We start from the raw sequence: 26,450 nt of genomic DNA, 5'->3' as shown, positions 1-26,450 counted from the left end.
CGCAGCAGTTGAGCCCTGGGCTGCGAAGCTGCTTGCAGCCTCTGCAGCACCGGTTCGATCCCCAGCTGCCTGCAAGAGGGTCCCACATGGCGCGCAGACCTCTCCTGCCGCCCGCTGCTCCCCTCAGCAGTGTCCTTCGGTCCTTCTGCCTGTTCTGCTCCCCCCTCTGGCTCTGGTGAATTCTCTCACCCTCCCGTGCTTCTGACTATACCCGGTGCTTGTGTAAATAAATAAATCTTAAAAATAAATAAATGAAAAATTTCAAAAAAGAAGAAGTTGCTCTGGGGTCTCCCCGACAATTCTGTCCCTATAATACAGACGTCTCTGTGCCATTGTGTTTTCAGGAGTAGCAAAGAGCTCCTGTTACAACCTGTGACCATCAGCAGGAATGAGAAGGAAAAGGTTCTGATTGAGGGCTCCATCAACTCTGTCCGGGTCAGCATTGCTGTGAAGCAGGTGAGCTCACACAGCCCCGACCTTCCCAGGGGGCCAGGCACCCCCATCCGACAGATCAGCCTGCTTGGTTCTACTTCCTTGAATGTACCCAGGAAATGCCAGGCTTAGCAGAATAAAAAGAGAACAGCCCCAGCTTGTAGGCCCTGTTCTAAATGAGAAGGCTGAAATGCAGCAGCCGCGCCATGGGGCCAGTTTGGTGTCAAGTCATAGAACCATGCCAGTGAATGGAGCGTGAGTCCAGCTCAGGAAAAGCAGAGCAGCTACCGACTCAAGAGCCATGAACTCCGAAAGCGAGGCTTGGGGTTGAAAACAAAATGCGACTCCTTCCATGTTTTCTCGGACAGTATTCCACCAATGTCTGACTCTCCCACCATCCCGGTGATTTGTCATATGTATGTCCCATCTGGACCGTTATTTACTTAATGGGTTTCTTCACGTTGTTTCCTTTTACTTAAATTGGTTTGAAATAAAAACTTTATGCCGTAAGTAGAAACCCATAGTACTTGCCAAAGGGAGAACAGCTCTGAAAACAAACACAGTGAACACGAAACATTGTTAGTAAGTCTGGGCGAGGTTGCCTGAGGAAAGCCAGCCCTGGGTCCTGCTGCCTTGGTCAGCGGGGAGATTAGCAAGTGCTGGCCGAGGGCGCAGTGGTCAGAGCCTGCCCACGGCCAGCTGCAGAATCCCCCTTTAGAGATACTGAGCGCTCGGCACAGAGAAACCGCGGCTTGTTTGGCGTTCGCTGTATAAAAGCAGAGATCGCCTCAGCCACTCCGCTCCCCACGGTGGTGTGTACGGCGTTTGGTAAGCGCAGGGCTGATGAAATGAAAAAGGGAAACAAAGTTTTAAATAAAGGTGTGGACTCTGGAAGGAGCCATTAAACACGAATTTGCCGGAATTCCCTCTGGAGGAGGCAGAGATGAGCTCGCAGTAGTACCCCATTAAGTTGGGGCAGTTCAGAGCCCCTCCTTTCATCTGGCAACCAAGCTGGTTTCATCTGGTTCTAAGCTGCCAAACCCTGCTGTCCCCTGCAGCCTGGGGAAAGGTGGGGTCGGTTGGCCTAGGCGTTCGCTTGATGGAAACATGCTTCTCCTTGGCTCTCACCAGGCAGATGAGATTGAGAAGATTTTATGCCACAAGTTCATGCGCTTCATGATGATGCGCGCAGAGAACTTCTTTATCCTCCGAAGGAAGCCTGTGGAGGTAAGGCGTGTGGGCCACATGTTCTCAATACGCAGCAGGAGCCTGGCCTGTTTCTGTTCCTCCCGCCATGGGGCACCCTTGCCTGAGTTGAGAGGTGGCCCTCTCACCTAGAGCGGGAGTGCGGGGGGCAGGTGGAAGTCTGGCATAGCCACGGAAAAGGAAAAGAGGCGAGGTGTTGCTCCTCTTCCCGAGCCGCAGTCTCATGGCCGACGGGCCCAGTGAATCAGAATCCTTTCTCTTCTGCCACCCATTGTATCGTGGTCTTGCAAGGCCACAGTTGACATTGGGTCACGTAGCCTTTGTACTTGAGTCCTCTCCACACCTCCTTGCCAGATGGACCTAAAATAGTCCCAGTGACAGAGCAGCCCCCACGCAGAGCAGCACACACTGTCATGAGACACATCAGCCATTGGCCAGGCTGGTCCTGTCCTGGGCTGAATTCCCCTCTCCTGGTTCTAGATCTGCCCTCGGGTCACCCAGGGTAGAAAAACCCCTCGTCAGCTCATCCGATCAAGACCTCAGTCATCCTCTTCCCAGGCACCTGCTTGATTAGGTGCTCCTGTAACCAGGTTTACGTCCCCTAACTCCCTTGACTCATCCTGAAGGCAGCTTTTGCGCACAGTCTTCCAGAGACAGCTGATCCACACAGGTTTCTCAGCTGGGTTCAGTTCCTCGGACCCAACTTAGACACCGCCCCACCCCTAAACAGTTGGGCTGCTGACCGCGGGGCTGCTTGGGCGATCCCCGCCACCGGGCCGCCTGTCGCTGAGCAAACAGAACGTGGTCTGTGAAGTGCTCCTGGGACGCTCATTCTCCTGGTCTTCCTTCTCTCTGTTGTCTTCCTCCCCGTAGGGCTATGATATCAGCTTCCTGATCACCAACTTCCACACAGAGCAGATGTACAAGCACAAGTTGGTGGACTTTGTCATTCATTTCATGGAGGAGATTGACAAGGAGATCAGTGAGATGAAGCTGTCGGTCAACGCCCGTGCGCGCATCGTGGCCGAGGAGTTCCTCAAGAATGTAAGTGGGCGCCTTTCTGGCTTCCTTCCGGCAGTAGGAGCCGTGGGTCAGGCTGAGGGCATAGTAGCGTCTGGCGGGAAAGTAGCGTGACCGTGTGACTGTTTCCCTAGGCCTCTCTGACCCTTGGTGGGTGCCAGATCAGCTGGTGGCTCGGAGCAGGACGACCTGAGGGTCATCTTAGGGAGCCACTGGGCGTCTGGTGCCCCCTCTCCTCGTCCCTCACAGGGACTTACAGGTGCGTTTCTGCACCTCAGAATGCCCACAGGCCCCGCCCGTATACCCATATAGCTTAAGCGAGTTAAAGCCACAACTGAGATTCCCAGCACTGGAGGACGTCGGTCGTGGTGCGCATCCACTTCTCAGACAGCCTTTCTTCAGCGTCTGCTGCGCGGGCTGTTTCCATCACTTCCATGGCTGAGTCCCCCGGAGGGCCCTGCGGCAGCCCTCGAGAGAGGGCGGTGTTTACATTGACGAATTGATGACTTGGTGTTTCTTGTTTAGATGTTCGGGACATGCCGCTGTGTTTTTTTTTCCTCTTCCAAGCAGTCCTGGGTTTGTTGACATGTTCTACTCCGAGCGGCACGTGATCCCAGATGGTGGACTCGGTGTTTACTTAGGCCAGTGCATGCAGCTCCAGCCCAGTCGGAGCTTCAGTTCCTAAAAATGGAAATTAACATCCGCCTCCCCTGGGCTTTAATTACGCTGAGGGCAGCCGGCGTACAGTGGCTGTCCCCGAGCCCAGGGCGGCGGGCTCGTACCCGGTGCAGGCGAGTCAGACGGCTGCTCCTGTCTGCCGCTGAGCCGCTCGTCAGAGCCTCGGTTTCCTCAGCTACAAAGTGAGGGCGTTAGTATGTGCCTTTTCTTTTTTTCTTTTAAGATTTATTTTATTTTATTTTATTTATTTATACAAGCACTGGGTACAGTCAGAAGCGTGGGAGGGTGAGAGAATTCACCAGAGCCAGAGCGGGGAGCAGAGCAGGCAGAAGGACCGAAGTTCACTGCTGAGGGGAGCAGCGGGCGGCAGGAGAGGTCTGCGCGCCATGTGGGACCCTCCTCCGGTGGCCGGGGAGTGGCCGGGGATCGAACCGGCGCTGCAGAGGCTGCGGGCAGCTTCGCAACCCAGCGCTCAACCGCTGCGCCACCGGGGAGGCCCAGTATGTGCCTTTTCTTGTTCTTGAGTGTGATAAAGGCACATTTGTGAAGCCTGTCACATGGAACGTGGCAGGCGTTCCACGCACTGCAGCAACAGATTTTGCTGGCCAGGCCACTCAGAGGCCTCCAGATTCAACTGCCAAGAGTCTTGTCCCAATTGAATCCTTGGCTCCTGAGTCCACGGTCACTTAGTTACGAGAGTCACGTTTCTGTGGTCCTGCCGCTACAAAGAGCACATTCGGGCCTTGTGGCACCACCTTTGAGGCAGGTGAATGAGCTGGGCCCTGGAGATTAAACCTCCTGCCCAGGGTGCCTCTGCCAGTAAGTGAAGCAACTGGACTGGGTTTCCAGACTCAGAGAGCTCAGGTTCTAAGATGGTAGCCTAGCCTCTGGAAGGGTTATGCTCTCAGGAGCAAGGACAGGTGGGGCAGGTAATACGAGGGGGTGCTGTGTGGGGACCTGGTGAGCGCAGATCTCACCTCCATGACATGCCCCAGTGCGGCCTGGGTAAGACTGTCCCCAGCACTGAGTTCGAGTGCGGCCTCTGCCTGTTGTCAAGGGTGGCCAGGGGTTCACCTTCCCTTAGTCACTGCGGACCAAACGGTGCTTGTCCCTGCCTTCATGTCAAACAGCCTCTGTTCTGTGAGACAGCCCGGGTTCTAGGGACCACCGTGGAGGGAATCCTTGAGGGTCAAAAACGTTTCAAGGACCTGTCCTGCTTGCAGGGTCACCCACAGCGTGACAGAGTGTCCCAGATCCTGGCACTCTGACCTTGACCCACTGGCTCCCGAGGCCTTGTGGATGAGTCTTTTCCTGAGGATGGCAAACGCATCTTCCCAGGCAAAGCACTGTGCCAGCTTCCTAGCCTGCAGGAAGAGGGGGAGCTGCAGAAATGCCGTGAGACCCTTCATTTCTCTGCCCTGTCTAGTGCTCGCTTTGGGCCAGCGCCCTGAAGGTCACTGCAGAATGCTGGCTGAGCTAGAAAGAGCATGCCCACCTGGTGTCCTGGCACTCGGCTCTGCCCCTCAGAGACGCGCGCACTCCCCAGAGCAGGCCTGCAAGATGTAGTAACCGCCACCCTCCACCTCTTGGTTCTCTCAACAGTTTTAAACCACCTGGCTGGATCTCGTGGCCTTCCCCCTCAGACTCCCTCGTGTCTCTGACGGCGTCCTGGAACGACTTCCCAGAGCTGTGGCAGCAGCGAGAGTGGCAACGGAAGAGCAGCAGAGGGGCTGGGGCGGGGTGGGCACTGGATGCGGGCGGGGTGTGTGCTTGCTAGCTGGGCGAGAGAGTCGCAGCGGACCTGTCCCCGGGCCGCGTGTGCCCGGTCAGGCTGGCTTCTGATGTTCAGTCCCCTGGGCTGGGACAGATTTTTTTTAATGTCTTGAGACTTAAACTCTGTGCTTGTAGGAGACTGTAACCTTTTGTCTTTTTTTTTTTTTTTTTTTTTTTTTTTTGAACAACCAACCTCCACCTTCAGTGGCTGTGACTGGTCCCAGTGATTATACCGTTTTGGTCGCTGTGGGTCTGGGCGGGCCTGGAGCCAGAAGGCGACTACTGTTCCTCCCCCGGCCTCCCCTGTCGGGAGGCGGGGAAGGTTTCAGCCTCCAGTACCTCCCTTGCCCTCTTCTTCCCAAGCCTCCTTGGGCCCAGTAGAAGCAGTGAAGACCTTCCACCAGCTTCCTGAGCTCTGCCTGAAGATGACCACCCAGCACTGGTGGTGGGGGACGGGCTGAGCCGTCGTTGACCACCAGCCTTGCCCAGGAACTGGGGCCCGGAAGCTGGCAGGGGCCAGCTGAGAGGAGCCCTCGTTCTGCCTTGTCTAGGCGCAGTGCCTGTGCTGCAGCGGCCAGGCCGCCGCCTGCTCTGGCGCCTCTGTTCCCATGCTTGCTGTACCTTTTCTGATTCTGGTGAATCCGCCCTCCCCTAATTAAAGTCTTGCCCCTTGGGGCTGCATGAGGCCTGTGCTCTGTGTGTTTATGTGGAAGGAGGGGAGGTGGGACTTGCTCTTTCCCCAAGACCACGTGACTGGTCCTTGGGCCTGGGAACCCCCTCTAGGAGGGGTCTCCTGATGGGCCGCTGGCCTGATCCCTGCCGGGGGCCCGAGCTGGAGACCTCGCTTGGACTCGGGCACGGGCACCAGCTTTTCCTGTAACTGATCTCTGCCTCCCCAGCGCCATGGCCCTCTTCACATAGCGAGTTCATTTGGGTTAAAAAGGAGCTCGCAAGAAGTATGGGTCTTATTTCAGGGCACTTTGTCAGCTGCTTGTCCCCAAACTGCTAGCCACTGAGCAAGAGGGTAGACTTGAAATCCCAGACGCCTGCCTGTGCCGTGCTCCGTGGCATGCCTGGCCCCATGCTGCCATTTCAGTTACTGAAGTTCAACTTTCACTTCCTATGTCCCACCCATGACATTCAAGTGCCCAGCGGCTCCACGTGCCAGCCACGTCAGATGTCCATGGAGAGAAATCCCCATCACCACAGAAAGTTCGACTGGACAACACTCGGCTGGTGACACCTTGCCGAAGGGAAAACCCTTGTGTTTGAGGCTTCCCTCTTGTTGCAAGTCATTTTTATCTGCCTCGTTTTCTTAGCTGGGAAAGGGAGGTGATGTCAGCAGCCTGACAGACCTGCCATCCAGGCCGAACACAAGAGCTGGCCTTTCCATCAGCCCCGAGTCCAAGCTGTTGGGTAACCTTTGCCCTGCTGGGCATGGAGATGACCTGGCTCTCCTGCAGAGACGGGGCTGGGGTGCTAGGAAAAGAGCAAGCGTGTCTGTAAATGGTGCACTCAAGTGTTTCACCCAGGGATTCAAGGGGCCCAGGGGGTGCAGGAGTAAAAGGTGTCAGAACGTTTTGAGAATGGCTGGCCTCCGAGCTGCGCTTTCGAGTTTCATTGGATGACCAAAGGGGTGTCTGGAAGTGGAGGGCAAGGCCACGTACAGGAGGGGCTGTGGGTGGGGACAACTTGGACAGCTACCATCCCCTTTATGACATTCCCTCTGTGACCTCCCTCCCCGCCTTGCAGAATTAGGTGTGCCTCCTCTGGGGCACAGGCTGTGTGCTCTGCAGCGAACGCTACAAGTGCTCGCAGCGGAGTTGCAGGTCCACTAGAGTATGGCAGCTGGTCCCCCATCCTTCACGGGACGGCGTTGCCGGGGTGAGCCCGCCAGAACCCCCATTTGTCACAGCTCCGTCTGCCGGGGTCCAGAGCCCCTACAACTAAATTTGCAGGCTCTCGTGAATAGATGGGATTGCCAGTCGGCCTGCCCTCTCCAGGGGCATGCCTTGTGGGAAGCCCGGTCGCCAACCAAAGGAGGGCTGGGAAGGGCTCTCAGTGGTTGTGGGGGGCTGGCCAACTCGGGGGCCCCTCTCACTGAACGGGCAGATCTCCCTGATAACTAAAGAAAGTGGGTTCTCAGAGAGGGGGAGTCTCTTCCCTGAGTCCTTCCTGGACTGGCACTGCTAGTTTGCCTCCACCCGTGCCCCTGGTACTTCCATGACCACCAGGCAACCCTCTGAGGGAGGGCACGGGCCTGGCGGTGGTGGCGTAGTATCAAGACTTAGAGTCAGACCTGCCGGTTCTGTGTGTGATTTGAGGCTAATTATTTAAAGTCCTGGAACTTTATTTCCTCTGTGACTTTCGAGGATAATGCTTTGCTGCTACCCCCAAAAGGGGCTGTGCGTAACTGTTTGTTTTATCTGCAGTTGACTCAAACAAAGACCTGTTTTCCTAGTTCCAAGTGAGTTCAAGGTGGGGCTTGGGGGACTACGCTGCACTTTGTCATTGTTTCCCCAGATCCTGCCCGGACTTTCAGACCATCCCCTTACCCTGACCCAGCCCCGTGGGCGGCGCCCCCCTGGGTTCCAGTCACATTTGACAGTCGGTGCTGGGGCTATCCAGACCCGCTCTCCTTGGAGCGCGTCCGCCCCTCTCCCCCGGCCCACTCCGACCTCCTTTGCATTCTGTAGGATTCAGCTTAAATGTCCCCTCCGGGGAGAGGACGTCCTTGGCCCATCTAAAGTGTGACCCCTTCAGTCCACTGTTCTTGGTCTTGTCTACTGAGAACAGTTTATTTCCCCCCCACTGGACTGTAAGCTCCGTGGGGTCAGGGGCCACCTCTCGCTGTTCTTGGGGTCCCAACTCCCCAGCACCCGGTGCTCGACATCCCGTGGGTGTCCAGGGAATCCCAGGGGTGCCCTCTAGGGAAGCATGGCGCAGAGAGTAAGCGGCGGCCCGGTGCTCTGCGATTCCACCTCAGGGGGCCCCCAGCTCTAAGAGTCTGCAGCAGGTGAGGCCCAGAATTCTAGAACCGGAGGGAGACAACCCCCTGCCCTGGACGCCCAGAACCCGCCCCCGGTGGCCGGATTGTGCCTGGAGAATGGTTTCCAAGGCGACGACAAGCAGTGGGCGGGGCCACGGAGCGGACGCCCCCCTCCCCCCCGCCCCGGGCCCGGCGGGACCCTCCCCCGAGAGGCGGCGGCGCGCCGAGGGGAGCCGGGCTCTGGGGCGCATGCAGGGCCCCGGGAGCGCGCCGCTGCCGAGCGCGGGGGAAGCCGGGGCCGCGCGCCCGGGCTCCGCGCACCCCGGCGGGGCCGCCGGGCCCCGCCCCGAGGACGCGGGGGAGCGCAGCCGGCCGCAGGAGCCGCGGGAGCCGCGGGAGCCGCAGCCGCCCGCGCCGCGCGCCCGCCCCGCCGCCCTGTGGCCCTGGGCGCGCGGCCCCGAGTCCCGGCCGCCGGGGGCGCGGCGATGGCCGGGCCCCGCCTCCCCCCGGCCCCAGGGCGCGCCCGCCGGCGGCCGCGACCGCGACGCCCGCCTCGCCCCGGAGCCGCGCGCCCGCAGCCCCCACCCCCGGGGGCCCCCGCGCACCCCGGCCCCGGGCGAGGCGGCGCCGGACGGTGAGGCTCCTCGCTCGGGCCCGCGGCGGCCGCACGAGAAGCCCGCGGCGGAGGGCGTGGGCGGGAGCGCGCGGGGGGCGGCGGGCGAGGGGTGCCGGGGAGAGGGCGCCTCGGCCTCGGGCGCGCGGGAGGCCCGCGGGAGCCCCCGGCCCGGCCCAGCCCCGCTCTGCGTCTTCCTGCAGGTTCCCTCGCGCTCTGGGGGTTCGCCAGACCGCAGCACATGGGCCGGCTCCGGAGCGCCAGGACGCACGTGGAGCGCGCTGTCAAGGTCGGAGCGCGGGGCCAGGCGGGCCCCCCGTGCGCCCCTGCCTGCCGCCCGCGCCCCCCCCCCCCCGTCCGCAGAACCCCGGATTTCCACCCACCTTCCAGTTCCTCTCCGTGTTCCAGCGCCGCTTCCCAGATCTCCGCCCCCATCAAGAACCAGTGGTCAAGGAGCCAAACCCAGTAGCCGCCTTTCGGCCCTGGTCTGGCTGGGGCCCCACTTCCCTCTGCACGCTGCGCCCACGCCCCTCGTCTAGACTGGGGCACACTGTCCCCTTCCGTTGCCCTCCCTGGCTGCTGCTCACTTGCCTCTGGACGTTCGTAGCTCCCGGGGTCCTCCCCATACCTATGTCCTTGGATGGCGCGTGGCACCCCACGCGCCCCTCATGCCTACAGCCCCCTCTGCCCCTCTCCCCCCAGGGATCTTACAAGCATTCAGGCTCGTGGCCCAAATCACACTCTTGATCCCCCCAGACCTGTCTTCCATCATAGTAACCGGCCCCGTCACCTGGTTGCTCAAGTCACAAGTCTGTCCTTTCTGTTCCCTCACCTACGAAGCCAATCCCAGCCGTCATGTCTGCTTCCAAAAGGAGCCTCAGTTCGACCCCATCTCCCCATCTCTACTGTCCCCCCCCTCATTCCAGCTATTGCGAGTTCTTTCCTGCACATGCTGGCCTCCCTGCCTCCCGCCTTCTAGTCTCCACCCAACAGGGACCCACCATGTCACTCGTTGCCTTTACTGCTGCATGTTGCTCTTCATCTAAAATCCAAGTCTGTTCCGAGCCCTGAAGTGCTGTCCAGTGTAGCCAAACCAACTGCCTCAGGGCCTCTGCCGCTCATTTTCTATACTCCATTCACCCCTGGCTTCCTTCCAACTCCTTCCAATCTCTGAGCAGCCTCAGGACCTTTGCACATGCTTTCCTCTCTAAGCTGCCATTTGCTCAGCTCTGTACTTTCTTTTTTTATTTTTTTAAAGATTTATTAATCTTACAAGAGCTGGGGTGCAGGCCAGAGGCGTGGGGGTGGGGTGAGAGGATTCACCAGAGACAGAGTTGGGAGCAGAACAGGCAGACTGACCAAAGTACACCGCTGAGGGGAGCAGCAGGGAGACAGGAGAGGTCCGCTGCGCCATGTGGGCATCTCCCTGGCCGGGGATCGAACTCGTGCTGCAGTGGCTGCGGACAGCCTCACGGTGCTGAGTCTTAACCCCTTGCACCACCAGGGAGGCCCAGCTCTGTACTTTCATGGCGCCTCAGCTTTTCCTGGCCACACATAGTTCTACTTTCTCTGGGCCCCCAAGAAGTATCCTGTTTCTGGCAACAGCCAGTCTGGATTTGAAAGCCTTTGCTGTCACTTTAAGCATTGTGTGGCCAAGCAACTCAACCTCTCTCTGGCTCTGTTTCATAATCAATTGAAAGGGGACACTATTATGCATTAAAATTTTATAGTAATAGATGTAAGTGCTTGTGCATGGTAGATGCTGAAAAGTATTAGCTTTTACCTTAATGGTCATTACCTTGTGCCGCTTGCCATGTTTCCCGGGCTGGCAAAGGTGCCTGTCGTGTAGGCCGCGCTTGCTGAACAAGCATCCTCTCTCCACCTTGCAGCAGAAGAAGATCTTCATGATCCAAGGCCGCTACCCGGTGATCCGCTGCCTCCTGCGCCGGAGGGGCTGGGTGGAGAAGAAGATGGTCCTCCACTCCGGCGACGCCCTGCAGCCCCCGCAGCAGGGTCTGGATTGCTTGGCCACGGATGACAGTGACACCACGGAGGACGGTGAGCAGCGTCCTCCCTCTCCGCCAGCTCCCAAGCTCCTTTCCTTGTTCCCACCGTCCCGGGGGCCGCTTTGGTGTGGACCCCTGAGTCCAGGACGGGGGCCCCATCAGGCCTGGTCTGCGCCTCCACAGGGGATGATGACGAGGACGACGACGCGTTCCAGCCGCCACCGCTGTTGGGCTTTGAAGATTTACTGGACTACGATGACCAGGACGGGACACACGCCCTCATGGTAAGCGAGCCGGGGCCGGGCTGGGGCGGAGCTGGGGCCGGCGTGTTGGAGGGAGCGTGCCGGAGTCAGCGGGCCGCCGTCAGGCAGGTCCTTTCCTTCCCGGGGCCTCGGTTTCCTATCTGTAGTGAAAACCGTTTGCTTCCCTGATGGCTAGACATGGCAACACCGTCGTGAGGGCCGCGAGGGGCTCGGACAAGGCTGGCCCTGGGATGGGAACTCTGCTGGGTCAGCTGGGGAGCCGGCACAGCCTCCACACCCGGGCGTTCCCCGGCAGCATGAAAACCCCAGGTTCATCTCCTTCCTCTGCCCTCGGCAAGGGGGTGCCAGAAGGACTTTCAAACCTCTGGAAGGAGCTGGTGTGAGGGCGGGGAGGAAGGGAGTACTGAGGGGCGGGCGCCCCAACGGCCACTGTTGTCGGGGAAGGCTGAGTATTGGCAGCTTGACCCTGAGAGCCCTGGGAAAAGTCAGTCACCCTCTCCGTGCCTCAGTTCCCTCATCTATGAAATGGGGGGAAGGCGCACCTCGCGCCTAGGCCTGTGGAGAGGATGCGGTGTTACGGGTTCTAACAGTCCTGCCTCATGGAGGTGTAGGTGAGGGGTAGCGCTGTAAGAATGTGTCCCATGCTGTGTGCCGGTCAGCTTGGCCTCGCTGTCCTGCCACTCAGCAAGTCCTGGTGTCCAGGTGCCAGAACCAAGTATGGCACTCAGTCACCACCTGGGCGCGCCGGACAGGAGGCTGCTCTCTGCTTCCTCGGTGCGTAATCTAGAGGAGGAAGGTGTTTCCCCACCTACCGAAGACACCGTGGGCCCAGGGCCATCAGGAAGCTGCCTTCTGTTCGCCCGCCTGCTCAGGCCTCGGCTGCCCCACCAGCCTCTGTTCTCCTCCCGCAGTCCCGCATGGTTCGCAACGAGATCCCCTACTTCATCTGGACCACTCGCCGGGACGTGCTGGACTGTCGCTTCCTGTGCAAGGATCAAATGATCAACCACTACGCCCGGGCTGGCTCCTTCACCACAAAGGTGGGCGCCCCAGGGGAGCAGACGCGGCAGCTTCGAGCCCGCGAGGGGTTGGTCCGCCATCCCTCAGCGGCTGACTCCGGCTGGCTCCGCAGGTGGGTTTGTGTGTCAATCTCCGGAATCTGCCGTGGTTTGACGAGGCTGACGCGGACTCCTTCTTCCCACGCTGCTACCGCCTGGGCGCCGAGGACGACAGGAAAGCCTTCATAGGTGAGGAGGGGCCCAGCCCCACGCCTGCACCCCTCAGGCTGCAGGAGGACTGAAGCCCCGGCTCACGCTGGAGAGCGAGGACTCTCTCTCCTCGTGCCCCTTTACCCGGCAGGCTGCCCCCCCCCACCCCCATCCTCGTCTTTCCCAGCGTCTGGCCCTCCAGCTCGTCAACCCAGCCTTCCAGAAGAACTGAGCTTAGTCTGTTAGGAAACAGCTAAGCTGCCTAAATTGGTCTCAAGGCTGGTCAGTTGATTGAGTTGTGAATCCAAATTCAGATTTCACTGGCTAGATTGAATTTCAAATCGAGAAAAGGCCCTAGACGCTGGGCTTCTAAAGCAGAACCGTCTCGAACTCCAGAACATGTTCTAAAGGTCAGAATTTAGATCCAGATTAGATTAGTCTCCACGTCTCTGAAATAAAGTTTTGGGTCTTACTCTCAGACCAGAATAGGCGTCAGAAGTGAATCAGGATCAGAAGAGAGAAAGCTGACCAGGTCCAGTAAGATTCTGAAAGGTGAACGTGAGCCAAGTCGGGCAATATTCTGGGTGTGGTTCTATAAATGAAACAGGAGCCAGATTCTAACCTGGGTTCTAGAATCAGAAGAGGGTATCAGATTCCGGATCCAAAACGGGGCAGGTCATGATTAGGTTCCGGAACCAGAGCAGGCCTGGAGTCTAGGGGCTGAGCAGCGTCTCCCCCGCCCGGGAGCAGAGGACTTCCGGCTGACAGCTGCCCGCAACGTTCTCAAGCTGGTGGTCAAGTCTGAACGGAGGCTGGGCTCACGCCCACCGGAAGAGGAGGCCGCCCCAGGTGAGCGCTCTGAGCTGTGCTCCCCCATCCGCTCAGCCTCCCACGCTCGTCCATCTGTGCATTCACACACCTGTGCGTCACCCCCACCCATCCATCCCCTCACTCATACCCCAGCACCACCTTCTCTCACCTGCCCATCCATTCGTCTCCCCCACCTGTCCCTCATCTGCCATCCGTCTGGCCCCACTCCCTACCCACCTGCCTGGCCTTCCAAGGACCCATTCACCCATCTACCCGCCTGCTTTCCCACCCTGCCCGCCATCTGTCTGTCCTCCGTTCCTTCCCTCATCTGTTCACCCACGCGCCCGCCTCTCCTGTCCATATGGACCCACGGCTTCGTTCAGCCCCCGCCCCCGGGCCTGGCTCTGGCTGAGCATGCCACTCTAAGAGGGCAGCTCGTGCCCGCCAGGCTCAGGCCTGCCACGGGCAGCTCAGGTCTCTGAGAGGAAGAAGCAGTGATGTCAATCCCTACATGGCCTAAGGACCCCCGTGCCTGCAGGGGGGCACAGAGAAACCCTCCTGGCATGTTGGCCCAACTGTTGCTCACCCTTCCCCTCAGTGGATGTGGCTCTGACTTCAGAGGCCCCAGTCCGTAAGTCGGGAGCCCGTCAGCCAGTGATACAGGGAGCAAGGGGCAGCTCTGCCAGGAGGAGAAGTCCTGCCTCTCCCCTGAAGACCTCCCTGTTCCTCTCTCTCGGGAGTGTCAGGTACAAGTGTCGTGAGCCAGTATCCAGACATGAGGGCCTCAGAAGTGTTAGAGGTCTCAGGAGCAGAGAAGGCTTCAGGTGGGTGCTGGGACCATAGGTGCCTTGGGGACATCTAGGTGGAGAATCAAGGAAATGGCAAGTCCTGGGACCCTGGGGCCAGCAAGGAATCCTTGAGTTGCAGGTGAATTTAGACAAGGCCTCAGATGAGTGACAGTCGTCAGGCAGTAGGAGATGCAGGGTGTGCTGGGCCACGGGTGTATTTAGGGTAAGGCTTCAGGTAAATGACAGCTTTAGGGACTGTGTCCTCGCTGTGGGATGGTGACAGGCCCCTCCCTGTCTCGGCAGGAGGCAAGCAAGAGAAGGAGAAGAAGCAGGAGAAGAAGCCAGTGACGGTGTCCCCAGAGTTTGTGGATGACGCTCTGTGGGCCTGCGAGGAGCACCTCAACAACCTGGCCCACGTGGACATCGACAAGGACCTGGAGGCGCCGCAGTACCTCAGCCCCGAGCGCTGGTCCCTCTTCCTCCAGCGCTACTACCAGGTGGTCCAGTGAGTACGCCGGCGGCCAGGGCCCTGGCCCTGCTGGGAGCCTTGCTTCCAGGGAGCTTCCGTGTTCCTAGCTGGTGCTCAGAGGCAGACCCTCTGTGTCTAGGGCAGCCCCTACCTTCTCCCCTGGCCTTCCTTTTTTTTTTTTTTTTTTAAAGATTTATTTATTTATACACTGGGTACAGTCAGAAGCACGGAAGGGTGAGAGAATTCACCAGAGCCAGAGCGGGGAGCAGAGCAGGCAGAAGGACCGAAGTACACTGCTGAGGGGAGCAGCGGGCGGCAGGAGAGGTCTGGGCGCCATGTGGGACCCTCACCCGGCGGCCAGGGATCGAGCTGGCACTGCAGAGGCTGCGGACAGCTTCGCAGCCCAGTGTTCAATCACTGCGCCACCAGGGGCAGGCCTCCCTTTTGTTGGGGAGGCAGGCAGGAGAGAGGACAGGGAAGGAGGGAACAGTTTAAAGGTCAAAAGTCAACCTAACGCCAGTATTGTATGAACAGCCTCGCCCTGCTCCTCTCCTGCTCAAGAACCCTCAAGGGCTCCCACTGCTTTCATGAGGTTCTAAGCCACTTCCTGGATCTTGGCCTAGCCCAGTCGCTGAGGTCAAGGCCTGTGCTGTCAGATCAACCTGAGTTAAGTCCTGGCTTTGTGACCTTGGGCACATCACCCGTCATGTTGAGCTTTGCTTCCCTCCAAGGGGAAATAGCTTTAGAAATCTGTCTGCCTCCAGGGTAGGACTGGACAGGAGAATTAGGACGTGCTCACACAGGTTCCGAGTTCACTTCCAAACTAGGAACTAGGTGAGTCATTTCTATTTCTGCCTGGAGGCTGGTGTTACCCAGGAAGTAACTCCCCAGGGTGAGAAAAAAGCGATTTTTTGCAAAAGAGCTTTTGTGGTCACTCATGGTGGGAAGACACCAGGTTAGCCCAAGTTAAGCCAACAGGTTTCCTCGACTCATAGCTTGTCAGGTCCCGCGGGCACTGTCAGTCCCAAGGGAGATGGGTGTGCATCTGCCCTGTACAGGGGTGGCCTCATGCCCCCCAAGCAGCCTGGGGGCATCATGTTTCAGAACATGCTCTGGGAAAAGGTGGTTGAGCAGAGGAAGGGAGCCTGGCGGTGACCTGGAGGCTGTCGTCCAGCGAGTCCCTTCAGCCCAGCTGAGCAGGAGAGACTGGAGGGAGAAGGGTGGGCCGGAGAACACAGGAGCTTGTCCTGTGTGCCAAGCATTGTGTCAGGCTCCAGAAATAGGTATAGTCCCTGCCCCCAGGAACACCCCACTCAGGAGGAGAGGCCAGCCGGGGTGGGGGTGACAGAGGGAGTGGACAGACACATTGATTGGGGGGCGGAGACAGAAGAATTCATAAGTGACCTGTGAGTGAATGACATACTGAGCAAACCCACATCCTCGATAAATATCTTTAAGTCTCAAAACGAAATCGAGGTGACCCTGTCCTTTTTCCATGAGCTACCAGACTCTGTGAATGCAACCTAGTTCAACTGAGCATTATCAAGACCAAGTCAGAACATTCCGTATAGAGAACCTGAGTTTTTTTGTACTTGTAAAAGATGGGGCAAGTTGTATAGCGCTGTAGGAATCTCTCAGAATTGGAATCATATAAAATATTGCAATATATAAATAGTGTTGAGTAGCCCAGTGCAGAGAGTTAGCATCATCATGCACACATTCAAGATTTGCTGCTGGGATGCTCAGCTTTTTCAGACAAACCCATGAGTCTTTTGGAATTTGCCTAGCAGGTTTTCTGCTCAGGGGAAAATGCATACAAATATAAAAAATAATTGTAGGGCCTCCTCTGGTGGCGCAGCGGTTGAGCGCTGGGCTGCGAGGCTGCCCGCAGCCTCTGCAGCGCCAGTTTGTGCCCCGGCCACCGGGCGAGGGTCCCACATGGCGCGCAGACCTCTCCTGCCACTCGCTGCTCCCCTCAGCAGAAGCGCGGGAGGGTGAGAGAATTCACCAGAGCCAGAGGGGAGAGCAGAACAGGCAGACTGACGAAGTACACTGCTGAGGGGAGCAGCGGGCGGCAGGAGAGGTCTGCGCGCCATGTGGGACCCTCGCCCGGTGGCCGGGGCACAAACTGGCGCTGCAGAGGCTGCGGGCAGCCTCGCAGCCCAGCGCTCAACCGCTGCGCCACCAGGGGAGGCCCTGAGTGGATTCTTTATGCAGTGGCCCATGGGAAAGTTTCCGGTGTCCTTTCTGGAAATGGAAGGGTCGGGACTCAGGTTGGCTATTCCTAAGGTGCTTCATGAGGACCTTCCTTCCATTAGGCTGTCCCCGGGTTGAGGCCCCAGCAGCCACAGCCTCCTTGTTAAAACAGTGAGTTCCCCAGGGCTGGAGACATTCAAGAGGCTGAGATGGTAAGAGAGGTCAGCAGCCCAGGGAGGCCTCCTTCCTCTTCACTCAGAAGGAAAGAAACAGGGGCGTCAGGAGAGTGTGCCTGGGACGTCCATCTGGGGGATTTTGTGACCTGGTCTAGTTCGGGATGTTTTGTGTCCTGGAGGGAACAGGCTCCTTCTTTGTCTGTGAACCCCTCTGTCCCCCAGCCCGGCTGCTGAGCCTGAATCCTGCCAAAGTGCTCACTTACCGGCCGCTCAGCCTTCAGCAGACTCTTAGGGAGCACCTAGTAAGCACCAGGAAGGCTGCCTGGGAGGGGCACCACAGAGAAGAGCGATGCAGAAACCTTCTCAGGGCGCTGGCCTGCCCGGGAGGAGGACAGGACCACCGCGTAGGTGTCGAGTGGAAAGTGATGGGAGGAGAAATAGGGCAAGGAGGTGTGAGCCCCAGGTGTGTGAGTAGGCGGAGACCCACTTACCACTGTGAGGTCCAGATTGGGGCGGAGGGGGGGGCATGAACCCAAAAGCACCTGTGAGTGGAGGGCTCAGTTTGCACAGGGCTTGCACCCTGGCTCGGCCCCTTAATTCAACGTGTGGCCTTGGGCCAGTGTGGCAGCTCTCTGAGCTGCACTTTCCACGTTTCTAAATCGGGAGGGGCCGGAGCGAGGATCAGTGCTAAGTGAGCCCGAGCACAGTGTCCTGCCCTTCGGGGTGCCTCCTCGTCAGACGCTGCGATGGCTTGATTCCACAAGGGACATTTTTAACGTTGGTTAAAATTGGAGAGTAGCTTGCAGGGGTGGAGGTTGGAGGTTTGGGAGACCTGCCTGGATCTTAAGAGGGGCCGTGACCAAGGCTGCTTGGGCCACGGCCAGGGGCGCTTGTGTCTCTCCCAGCCTTGCCCAGCAGGCCACCCCCAGGCCTAGCTCTGTCCAAGTGCATCATCTCCCCACAGCGAGGGGGCAGAGCTCAGGCACCTCGACTCTCAGGTCCAGCGCTGTGAAGACATCCTGCAGCAGCTGCGGGCCGTGGTGCCCCAGATTGACATGGAAGGAGACCGCAACATCTGGATCGTGAAACCAGGAGCCAAGTCCCGCGGACGAGGTGGGGGTCAGTCCCTGTTTCCTGTACCAGGACCCTACAGGCAGGCTCCCCTTCTAGGGCTGGAGAGGTTAATAGCGCAGGCTGCGCTGGAGCCACACTGCCTGGTTTCACATCCCTGTTCTGCTACTGATTTGCTGCGTGTCCATGAGCAAGTTACCTCACCTCTCTGAACCTCAGATCCCTCATTTGTGAGGGATGATGATGATAATGCCCCCTGTGAAGTGAGGAGTAATCACCCCCATAAATGTTGCCAGCTCCTCCCCTGCCCTCAGAGTTGGGTTACGACTGACTCGGGTCTGTGATGCTCACGTGCTTGTCACCTAAGGGCTCTCCGATCTCACCAGGGCGTCCTTGTGAGGTGCAGAGCGATGGGTAAGGGGTGGGCGCTGGGAGCCAAGCCCAGCTCCCACTATCTGTCAGTCTCTGGGCAAGTTAATTAACTTCTGTGCCCCGTTTTTATCACTGGTTAAAGGGAGCCAATAATACCTCCCCGAGAAGGCTCGAATGAGTATAATACCTGTAAATTACTTGGCGCCTGTGCTTTTACAGAATCACTGCCCCTGAAGCGCTGTTAATATTTGCTATTCTGACTGCTCGACCCAGTGTGAATGGAATTTGAAGACGCGCTAGCAAGCTGGTGGGGGGGGTGGGTATTAGCCAGCCTTTAAAAATTGGTCAGGACTCCTGAGATGTGGAAAACAGATTTTTGGCACCAGAAACCTCCCAATGGCCCTTAGGGGAATTCGCTTGTGTCCAGTGATGCTCTTGCAGACTCCGGGGGGCCAGGGGGGGGTACACCTTTGAGGGATGTCACTTCTAAACCAGCAGGGTGGTCTTTTCTTTGGAAATAGTTATGTTGGCTTTTTCCACTTATGAAAATACATGTTTATTATAAAAAATAAAAAATAAAAAAGAAGAAGAAAAGATCAGGCAGTCTAGAAAAGGAGAAAGCAAACTGCACCCCCCGTTTCACGACGCGATCACTGGGTTCCCCTGGTGATGTGCTGCTTTCAACCTTTTCTTTGCACTTTGAAAGAGTGTGTGCATTTTATTTTAGCCAAGAACGTGCTGCTCTGTAGCGTCCTTTTTCTTAAATTTACTTTATTTTTCCACACTAGTATTACTCAGTTCTCTTTTGCATCTTGTTAACAGTGGAGCCTACAGATCAGTCCGTTTCAGAACATCTAGACGGAGTAGTCATTTCTCTGTCGCTCACTCTCATGGACACTTTCAAAAGGCACAAAACTAAGGAGAATGATACAATGAGTCCCCATGTACAGATTTCAACATTTTCTCTCCATTTTGTGGGAAAACTTCAGTAAAATGTGCATGGGGATTCCTCACTGGGAGGGGGACACGTTTTGAGTACACAGAGTGGGTCGTTTGGAGTACACAGCGTGAGTCGTCACAGAGTGAGCACGCCCGGGAAACAGCACTCACGACAGGAAATAAAACCCCACAGTGTCCACCCCCCACCCCCAGGGGATACACCAAACCCTATAGATGTTGTGTTTTTCCCCTCTACATCCATACCTTAATTTATAAGAGGTGAACAGCAATAATAATAAAATAGAACAAGTATAACAGTATACCGTCATGAGAGTTATGTGAACGTGGTCTCGCTCGCTCTCAAAATATCTCATGTGATATTTTCAGACCTCAGGGGACTACAGGTAGCTGAAGCTGCTGAGTAGGGGGGCACTACTGTGCTGTCGTGGAACTACCCAGTCCTTTACTTGTGGCTGTTTAGAGCAACCAGTTGCTTCCTAGTTGCTGACTGATTGATGGCTATTACAGGAGCACCCCAATGGACATCCTGGGCAGCGAGCTGTGTGGCCTTTCTTTCATTTCCTTCATAAATTCCTAGAAATGAGATTGCTGACTCAAAGGGCACGTACAGACTTAGTCTTGTCACACAACACGCCGTGGCCGTGGGAACCTTGGTCATTATTCTGGCCTCTTAAGAAAGGAGTTTGGGAAGCTGGCACAAATTACTCAGTGTCGCTGCCGGTGATCAGGCTGCCTTAGCTTCCAAACAGTGCAGGAAGGGGATTTGGTTAGTGTGTTAGGCTGGCCTTGGAAGTTTGGCCTTTATCTGCGTTAAAGGGATGCCTTCCTTATAAGCATAAAAGACATAAGACTTCAGAAATTAAGATACCATTTTCTACCTAGAAATGGCAAAAATAAATACAGTGCGGGGTAAGGTGAGGGTAAACACAGTCACACACACTCCTGGGAGTGCAGATTGGTGCTCTATCTTGGATAACACCGAAGAAATAAAATGCACATACCTCGGAGCCAGAAACTCCAGCCAGTGATGATGACGGGAGTAACACTGAACACTCACCAGGTGCTGGCGCGCGGCTCTAAATCCTGACCACGTGTCAGTGTGCTGGTCCCGTGAAACTCGGTTCGGGGAGACTCCCACGACCTGGGGAATTTTCACAGGACCAGGTGTACTGAGGACCTGCCGTGCTCCTTTTCGGGCAAACAAAACTGGTTAATTAAAAGAAATTTTAATCAGCAGATAAGCAGCTTTCAGGAAGGGCTCAGGGAAGGCAGGAGGCAGCCTCGCCCACGTGGGCCACAGGTCCGTGGGGGGCCGTGAGCTGCCTTTGCACTGCCCTCCTGACCTGAGCCCTGGGCGCCCCCCCAGGCATCACGTGCATGGACCACCTGGAGGAGATGCTGCGGCTGGTGGACTGCAACCCCATGCTGCTGAAGGACGGCAAGTGGGTGGTGCAGAAGTACATCGAGCGGCCCCTGCTCATCTTTGGCACCAAGTTTGACCTGAGACAATGGTTCCTGGTGACCGACTGGAACCCGCTCACCGTGTGGTTCTACCGCAACAGCTACATCCGCTTCTCCACGCAGCCCTTCTCCCTGAGGAACCTGGACAAGTGAGCCCCGCCGCTCACCTCCCGTGAGCTCCTGATCTAGTTGGGGAGCAGGCAAGGACCGGGCGATCCCAGGGCCATGCTGGGGGCAAACACTGCAGGCAGGCGGGCCGGCCTTCCGCCACCCTCCCTCCCAGCAGACCCTTACCGAGTGGTCCCGTGCCACTCGCAGATCTTGGCACTCGGGATACAGAAGCAAGCAGAGCAAGAGCCCAGCCAGCAAGAGCTCACCTATGCCGTAAGATGAATAGGTGACATTTGTTATTTCAAAAAAAACAAACACTTAGAACAAGATAAAGAGGGCTCAGGAGAAATGCAGGAGGAGAGAGGCAGGTGGTAATGTTAACGTGGGGGCGGGAGAAGCCACCCCTGCGGCTCCAAGCTGTGTGGAGTTGACCTCCCGGTCCAGGACAGCGGGGTGGACTGGCCCGTCTCGCCCGAGGCCTCAGCCCTCTGTTCTCTGCCCCAGCTCCGTGCACCTGTGCAACAACTCCATCCAGAAGCACCTGGAGAACTCGTGCCACCGACACCCGCTGCTGCCCCCAGACAACATGTGGTCGAGCCAGAAGTTCCAGGCCCACCTGCAGGAGGTGGGAGCCCCGGACGCCTGGGCCACCGTCATGGAGCCGGGCATGAAGGCGGCTGTGATCCACGCCCTGCAGACCTCCCAGGACACCGTGCAGTCTCGCAAGGCCAGCTTCGAGCTCTACGGTGCTGACTTCGTGTTCGGGGAGGACTTCCAGCCCTGGCTGATTGAGATCAACTCCAGCCCCACTATGGCACCCTCCACGGCCGTCACCGCCCGCCTCTGCGCCGGAGTGCAGGCCGACACCCTGCGCGTGGTCATCGACCGGCGGCTGGACCGCAACTGTGACACGGGGGCCTTCGAGCTCATCTACAAGCAGGTGAGGTAGCCGGGCCCTGGCCACGCCCAAGGAGTCTGCCCCCCTTCCGGGCAGCGCCTTTGAGGCGCATAGGCTCTCTCTACTCAGACACCGGGTTCAAGGCCTGGTCCTGCCTCAGTGCCTCAGTCCAGACACCTTGCCTCCTGGGCCTCTGTTTCCTCAGGTGTGAAGCAGAGGGGCTCTCACATCCCCTGGGGGTCTGGAGGGTGAAATGAGTAAATATATGCGGCCGGTATTTGCAGAGAGGCCTGTGATACAGCATTAAGAACAGACGCCATAAACCCTGGGCTCACCTCCCTGCCCCCTAACTGAGAGCTTGTGGCGGAGAACGGCTTCCCCACCTCTGGGATCTCAGTTTCCTCATCTGTAAAGTGGGGGTGAAAATAGACCCTACTTTATAAGGTGGTGAGAATTAAATGGCTTGCTATAGGTAAGCACTTCAGAATCACGCTTCCCAGGTAGCAATGCCGTCCAGGGCTTAGCTGTGGTTGTTACCTAATAAGGTGGGCAGGCATTTCATGGCTGACGGCCTCCCCGCTGAAGTACCAGGACACGGAGTAAAAGCCAGTCCTGGAAGCTGCTGCCATCATCATCATTATTATCATATTCATCGTGTAGTTATTTTACTCACCATGTTTCAAAAAGGGATGAGTCCACTTATGGAATAGAATGGGATTTTTAAAAAGCATCAGTCAGAAAACTGACATGAAGTGTTTCTAAGAAATATTCCCTGCAGCTGATTTACGTAGCTTCCAATGGGGATTCGGCTCCTGTCACGGTTCGGTCACAGGGAGAGAAGGTGCTGCTCACCTGGTCGCAGTGTCCTGGCCGTTGTCACAGTCACTGATCATACCTTAATATGTGGGCATTTTGGTTTCAAAAAATATAAATGAGGAAATACAAGGATAGGCAGATGGAAAAAGCCCAGGGGAGAGCAGGATCTCCTGAGCGCCGGATCCTGAATGCTGGTTCCCGGGCCAGAATTGCCCAAAGACACAGGTGTCAGGAGGCCCTAACCTTGGGGATGGAGCCAAAAGTCTGGCGTAGGGACTGCTGTTTTCAAATGTCCCAGTTGCCCCCAAATGTCTTTACTAGCTGACTGTTTTTGGTTCTGTGTTTTAAGCCAACACATAGTCAAGAGTCACACTCTACATTGACCGTTTTGTCTCTGCTCCCTCTTAATCTGGAACGCCACTGCTTTCTTTTTTCTGTAGCTTCAGTCTGGTGGCTTTGTAGAACTGCCCCACATCCTGGATTTATCTGATTGTTTCCTCATGGTGCTGTTGAGCTTGTTTTTCTGTTGTCCGAATGTCCTGTAAGCGAGAAGCTGGGGCAAGCAGCTTGATGAGGCTCAGGTTAAACGTATTTGGCAAGAACATTTGCGCGGTGATGTTCAGCACCTGCTGAGATGCCGGAGGCCCACGCTGCCTGTGGAGTGTCTCGGATCGTGAGGCTCAGGCTGGCCCTGGGGTCGAGGTGGGGCTCCCAGACCTCTCCTTGGCAGGCTGCGTCTTCCCCTCTGTCTCAGTCCCCTCCGTAAGGGGAGGGTTAGGCTGTGTGCCAGTCACCCAAATTTTCCTGTCTTCCTTGTCCCCTGATTTTTTTTGAAGATTTATTTATTTATGCATACAAGAACTGGGGTACAGGCCAGAGGTGCGGGGGGTGAGAGGATGCACCAGAGACAGAGTGGGGAGCAGAACAGGCAGACTGACGAAATAACACTGCTGAGGGGAGCACAGGCAAGCCAGGAGAGGTCTGCTGCGCCATGTGGGTAGCTCCCTGGCGGGGGATTGAACCCGTGCTGCGGTGCCTGCAGACAGCGTCAGAGGTTGCGTCTTAACCCCTTGCGCCACCAGGGAGGCCCCCCTGATTGTTTTTGAGATTCTGTTTTTATTTTGGGCTACAGCACCGTAAACTAATTCTGTCATCCCTTCTACGTTTGTTTGCCGCAATTCTTCCGCAAAGGTGAGCTCTTCTTCATCAGCTGGGCTTCCTGGGCGCTCGGCGGCCTGTATTTTCACCTGCTCGATGAGACGGAGTCTAGTCAGGCTTCTTAGATCCGCAGACCAGCTCCAGCTTAAAGGAGGGTCGTTAGCAAGATAGACACTGGCGGGGGTGGGCTTCCTGGCCCCCGGCTTGGCTTGCTGGCAATGGGGGAGCACAGGGCAGCTCCCCTCCAGACCCCTTCCACCTCCTCCCTCTGCATATTTACTGTCGCTTTCTCTTCCCCGGGCGCCTACCGCTTCTGCTTTCCCACAACCAGGGTTCACTTGAGGCTCTAGGCAGACGCCAGGCCTCTTCCATGACTGTCATAGGTTCTCTGCAGTCTGGCTCAACTCAGGAAGCTGCAGGGTCAAGCCACACGCATTCCAGTGGGGACAAGGGGTGGAGGGTGCTTATGGGGGTAGCAAAAGACTCCCCCACTCCATTCCTGACCCCGAGGCTCTGGGATGCTCTTGGTACTGATTCAGGTCTCCAGGCCAGACCCCTGAGATGACGAGATGGGCCTCCCGTTTCTCTGCCTAGAAATGTCTCCCAACCAAGGGTTCTAGAAAGTCACCCCATGCCCCTGCCCTGTGCCTTCTTGCGCCCAGGATTCCCGCACCACTGTCTGAACGGGCCTGTCTCCTCTTCTCCGCAGCCTCCCGTGGAGGTGCCGCAGTACGTGGGTATCCAGCTCCTAGTGCAGGGCTCCACCATCAAGAAGCCCTTGGCGCTGTGTCACCAGCGGATGGGGATCCGCCCAGGACTCCCTCGCCTGCTGCACGGTTCTGGGGAAGGCAAGGACTGGGGGACCCTGACCCACAGGTCAGCTCCTAGGAGAGTTGCTGGGGCCAGGAGCCTGGGGCGCACTGAGAAGCCGGCCACTGCCACCACGTCGGCCCCTGGGAAGGGGAAGAAAGGCAAGGCGAAAAGCGCCACAGCCCTGGCCCACCCCCGGCTCCAAAAGCGGGACCCCCCGACCAGGATGGGCTGCATTTCCACCATGGCCTTTGCTAGTGGGGACAGGCAGCCCCATCCCCTGAACAGATTGCCACTGAGTCCGAAGAACCCCCAGGCCCTGGGTAAGACCATCCCCCCCAAACCTCCCAGGGTCCCTAGGCAATGTCTTCCCGCCCTCCAAGCTCCTCTTAACCACCTGGACTCGCCCCCCCACCAGAGCGCCCCCAGGAGCAAGTAAAAGCCACCAATTACAAAGTATTTTTTAGAAATACACAAGCGAATGAGCAGCACCTCGAATGAGTAGCACCTCCTGCCAAGCAGTCGCCCCAGTGGGGGCAGCTGCCCAATTTCCGAGGGGCCAGGTCAGGTCTCTCTCCAGAGCCCGAGCTTTTCCTGCCACAGTGTCTGCCTTTGCCCCCAGGCGTATCGCCCAGCGGGGAGAAGAGCTAATATTTGTGCAGCACTTAACAGTGTGCCCTGCGCGGGCCCTGCCAGCAGCTTTAGTCCTAGCACTGTAGCAAGGTGGGTGCTATTATCCCCATTTTCCAGCCGAGGTGTCAGGAAGTGTAAGCAAGTTGCCCGAGGTTGCACAGCTCAGAAGGGGCAGAGCCGGGATGCAGACCCAGGTCTGTTGGGCTCCAAACCCCGTGCTGTCCCCACTGCCTCCGGAGGAGGAACCGGGAGGGCTCCATCCGCCCTCGCGCTCCTGCCCTCTCTCCCCCCCGCCTCCCCGCCGTCCACGCACACCTTGAGGGGCAGTCCATCCGCCTTGGGCCCCCCCCAGGCTCTCAGAGTGCCTCTTTCTCCCACAGCCCCCCCCCACCTCCCCAGTCTCTACACCAAAGCCCAGCTGCCTTCTCCCCTTGTGCTCCGGCCACCGGGCGGGGGCCTCAGAACATGGTGGTGCAGCAAACTGGTGGGCTCTGAGGCCCCGGCAGCCCCAGGCCAGGCCTTGATGACTCTGCCCACCGCCAAGGTTTTGATTTCCTTCCCACCCAGCCCTGATCTCACACGGGCACCCGGCGTCCTGAAGCCAAGAAAGGTGGGCGGCAAAACGTGGCGCGCGCCGCCCAGTCCCGGGGCAGGGCTGGAGGGCACCAGCAGAGGGCAGCTCCCCGGCAGACCGGAGCCCCAAGGGGAAGGGCTTATTTCTCTAGGAACCCCCTTCCGGGACAGATTTCCTGATCCTCTCTTCCCCTCCTCCCCTCCTTTCCCACGGAGGCGGCGGCTGCCCAGCGTCCTCGCTCTTTCCATCCTGGAAGCACCTGGGGGCCTCCATGCTTTGAAGTCGGAAATCTTCCTAGGAAGGTCAAGGCCAAAGGCAAGTTCAAGGCTAGACTCTGTGACAAGCCCAAGGCGGAGGCACGCCTCATGAAGACGCTGAGCTTGCTGGAACCCTCCACCCCTTGCGGACGTGCACCGCTGGCTGGCGAGGCCCTCCTGCACGTCCTCACTGCCCCCTTCTGGAGTCAGAGCCAAATAAAAAGCAACAAGTGAAACATTCTGGCCTTGGCTTCCTTTCTGTTGGAGGGTGAAAAAAGGCAGGGTGGGGCCCTGTACCCCAAGGTCCAGATGAGAGCTAGAGGCCATCAGCAAATGCTCCACAAAGCAAGGCCCAGAACTCCCTCCCGGCGACAGACTCCCAGCACCTCCGGCCTTCTGGTGCGCGAGGTGGGACAAGCCTCGCTGTCAGGACACTGAGTGGGAAGGAGACAACTTGCCCAGGATCCTGTGGGGGGAGCCGGAAGTCCCCTCCTGGCCTGGAGGAGATGCTGGCTGGCGGCAGAGTGACTTCTAAAGGGTCCAAGGTTTACAACAGGAGACAGAGGGAGAAGGTGGGTCTGACCTAAACCCCAGCTCTTCAGAGTGTGAGTCTGTCCCTTCCTCATAAGGGGTCACCTGAAAATGAACCATGAGCCAAACCCATGTGAAGAAGTTTGGTATTTCTTAGCCGCAGTGGGTTGA

At 57.7% G+C, this 26,450-nt stretch overlaps 2 protein-coding genes across 2 annotated transcripts; both read left to right on the top strand.

Annotated features, from left to right (window-relative positions):
• Window positions 1-1,599: 1,599 nt before the first annotated feature.
• ARPC4 (actin related protein 2/3 complex subunit 4) lies at window positions 1,600-5,019 on the top strand (the record flags this gene model as incomplete). The annotated part of the gene is made up of 3 exons (XM_084246878.1): window positions 1,600-1,659; window positions 2,512-2,682; window positions 4,939-5,019. 3 exons carry the CDS (start codon window positions 1,600-1,602, stop codon window positions 4,942-4,944), a joined length of 237 nt encoding a protein of 78 aa, XP_084103004.1. The 3' UTR covers window positions 4,945-5,019.
• Window positions 5,020-8,952: 3,933 nt separating this feature from the next.
• Window positions 8,953-25,982, top strand: LOC311180181 (tubulin monoglycylase TTLL3-like; the record flags this gene model as incomplete). The annotated part of the gene is made up of 13 exons (XM_084247842.1): window positions 8,953-9,000; window positions 10,601-10,769; window positions 10,901-11,001; window positions 11,892-12,020; window positions 12,113-12,227; window positions 12,939-13,037; window positions 14,090-14,291; window positions 17,592-17,740; window positions 20,397-20,640; window positions 21,107-21,542; window positions 24,184-24,607; window positions 25,298-25,527; window positions 25,722-25,982. The coding sequence occupies 13 exons, from the start codon at window positions 8,953-8,955 to the stop codon at window positions 25,980-25,982; spliced, it is 2,607 nt and encodes an 868-aa protein (XP_084103968.1).
• Between the last annotated feature and the right edge of the window lie 468 nt (window positions 25,983-26,450).

The sequence above is a fragment of the Talpa europaea genome (genome assembly GCF_964194135.1).
Source record: "Talpa europaea genome assembly, chromosome: 11".
Classification (NCBI taxonomy): domain Eukaryota; kingdom Metazoa; phylum Chordata; class Mammalia; order Eulipotyphla; family Talpidae; genus Talpa; species Talpa europaea.
The sequence above is the reverse complement of the archived record's forward strand: the minus strand, read 5'-3'. Positions and strand labels throughout refer to the sequence as shown.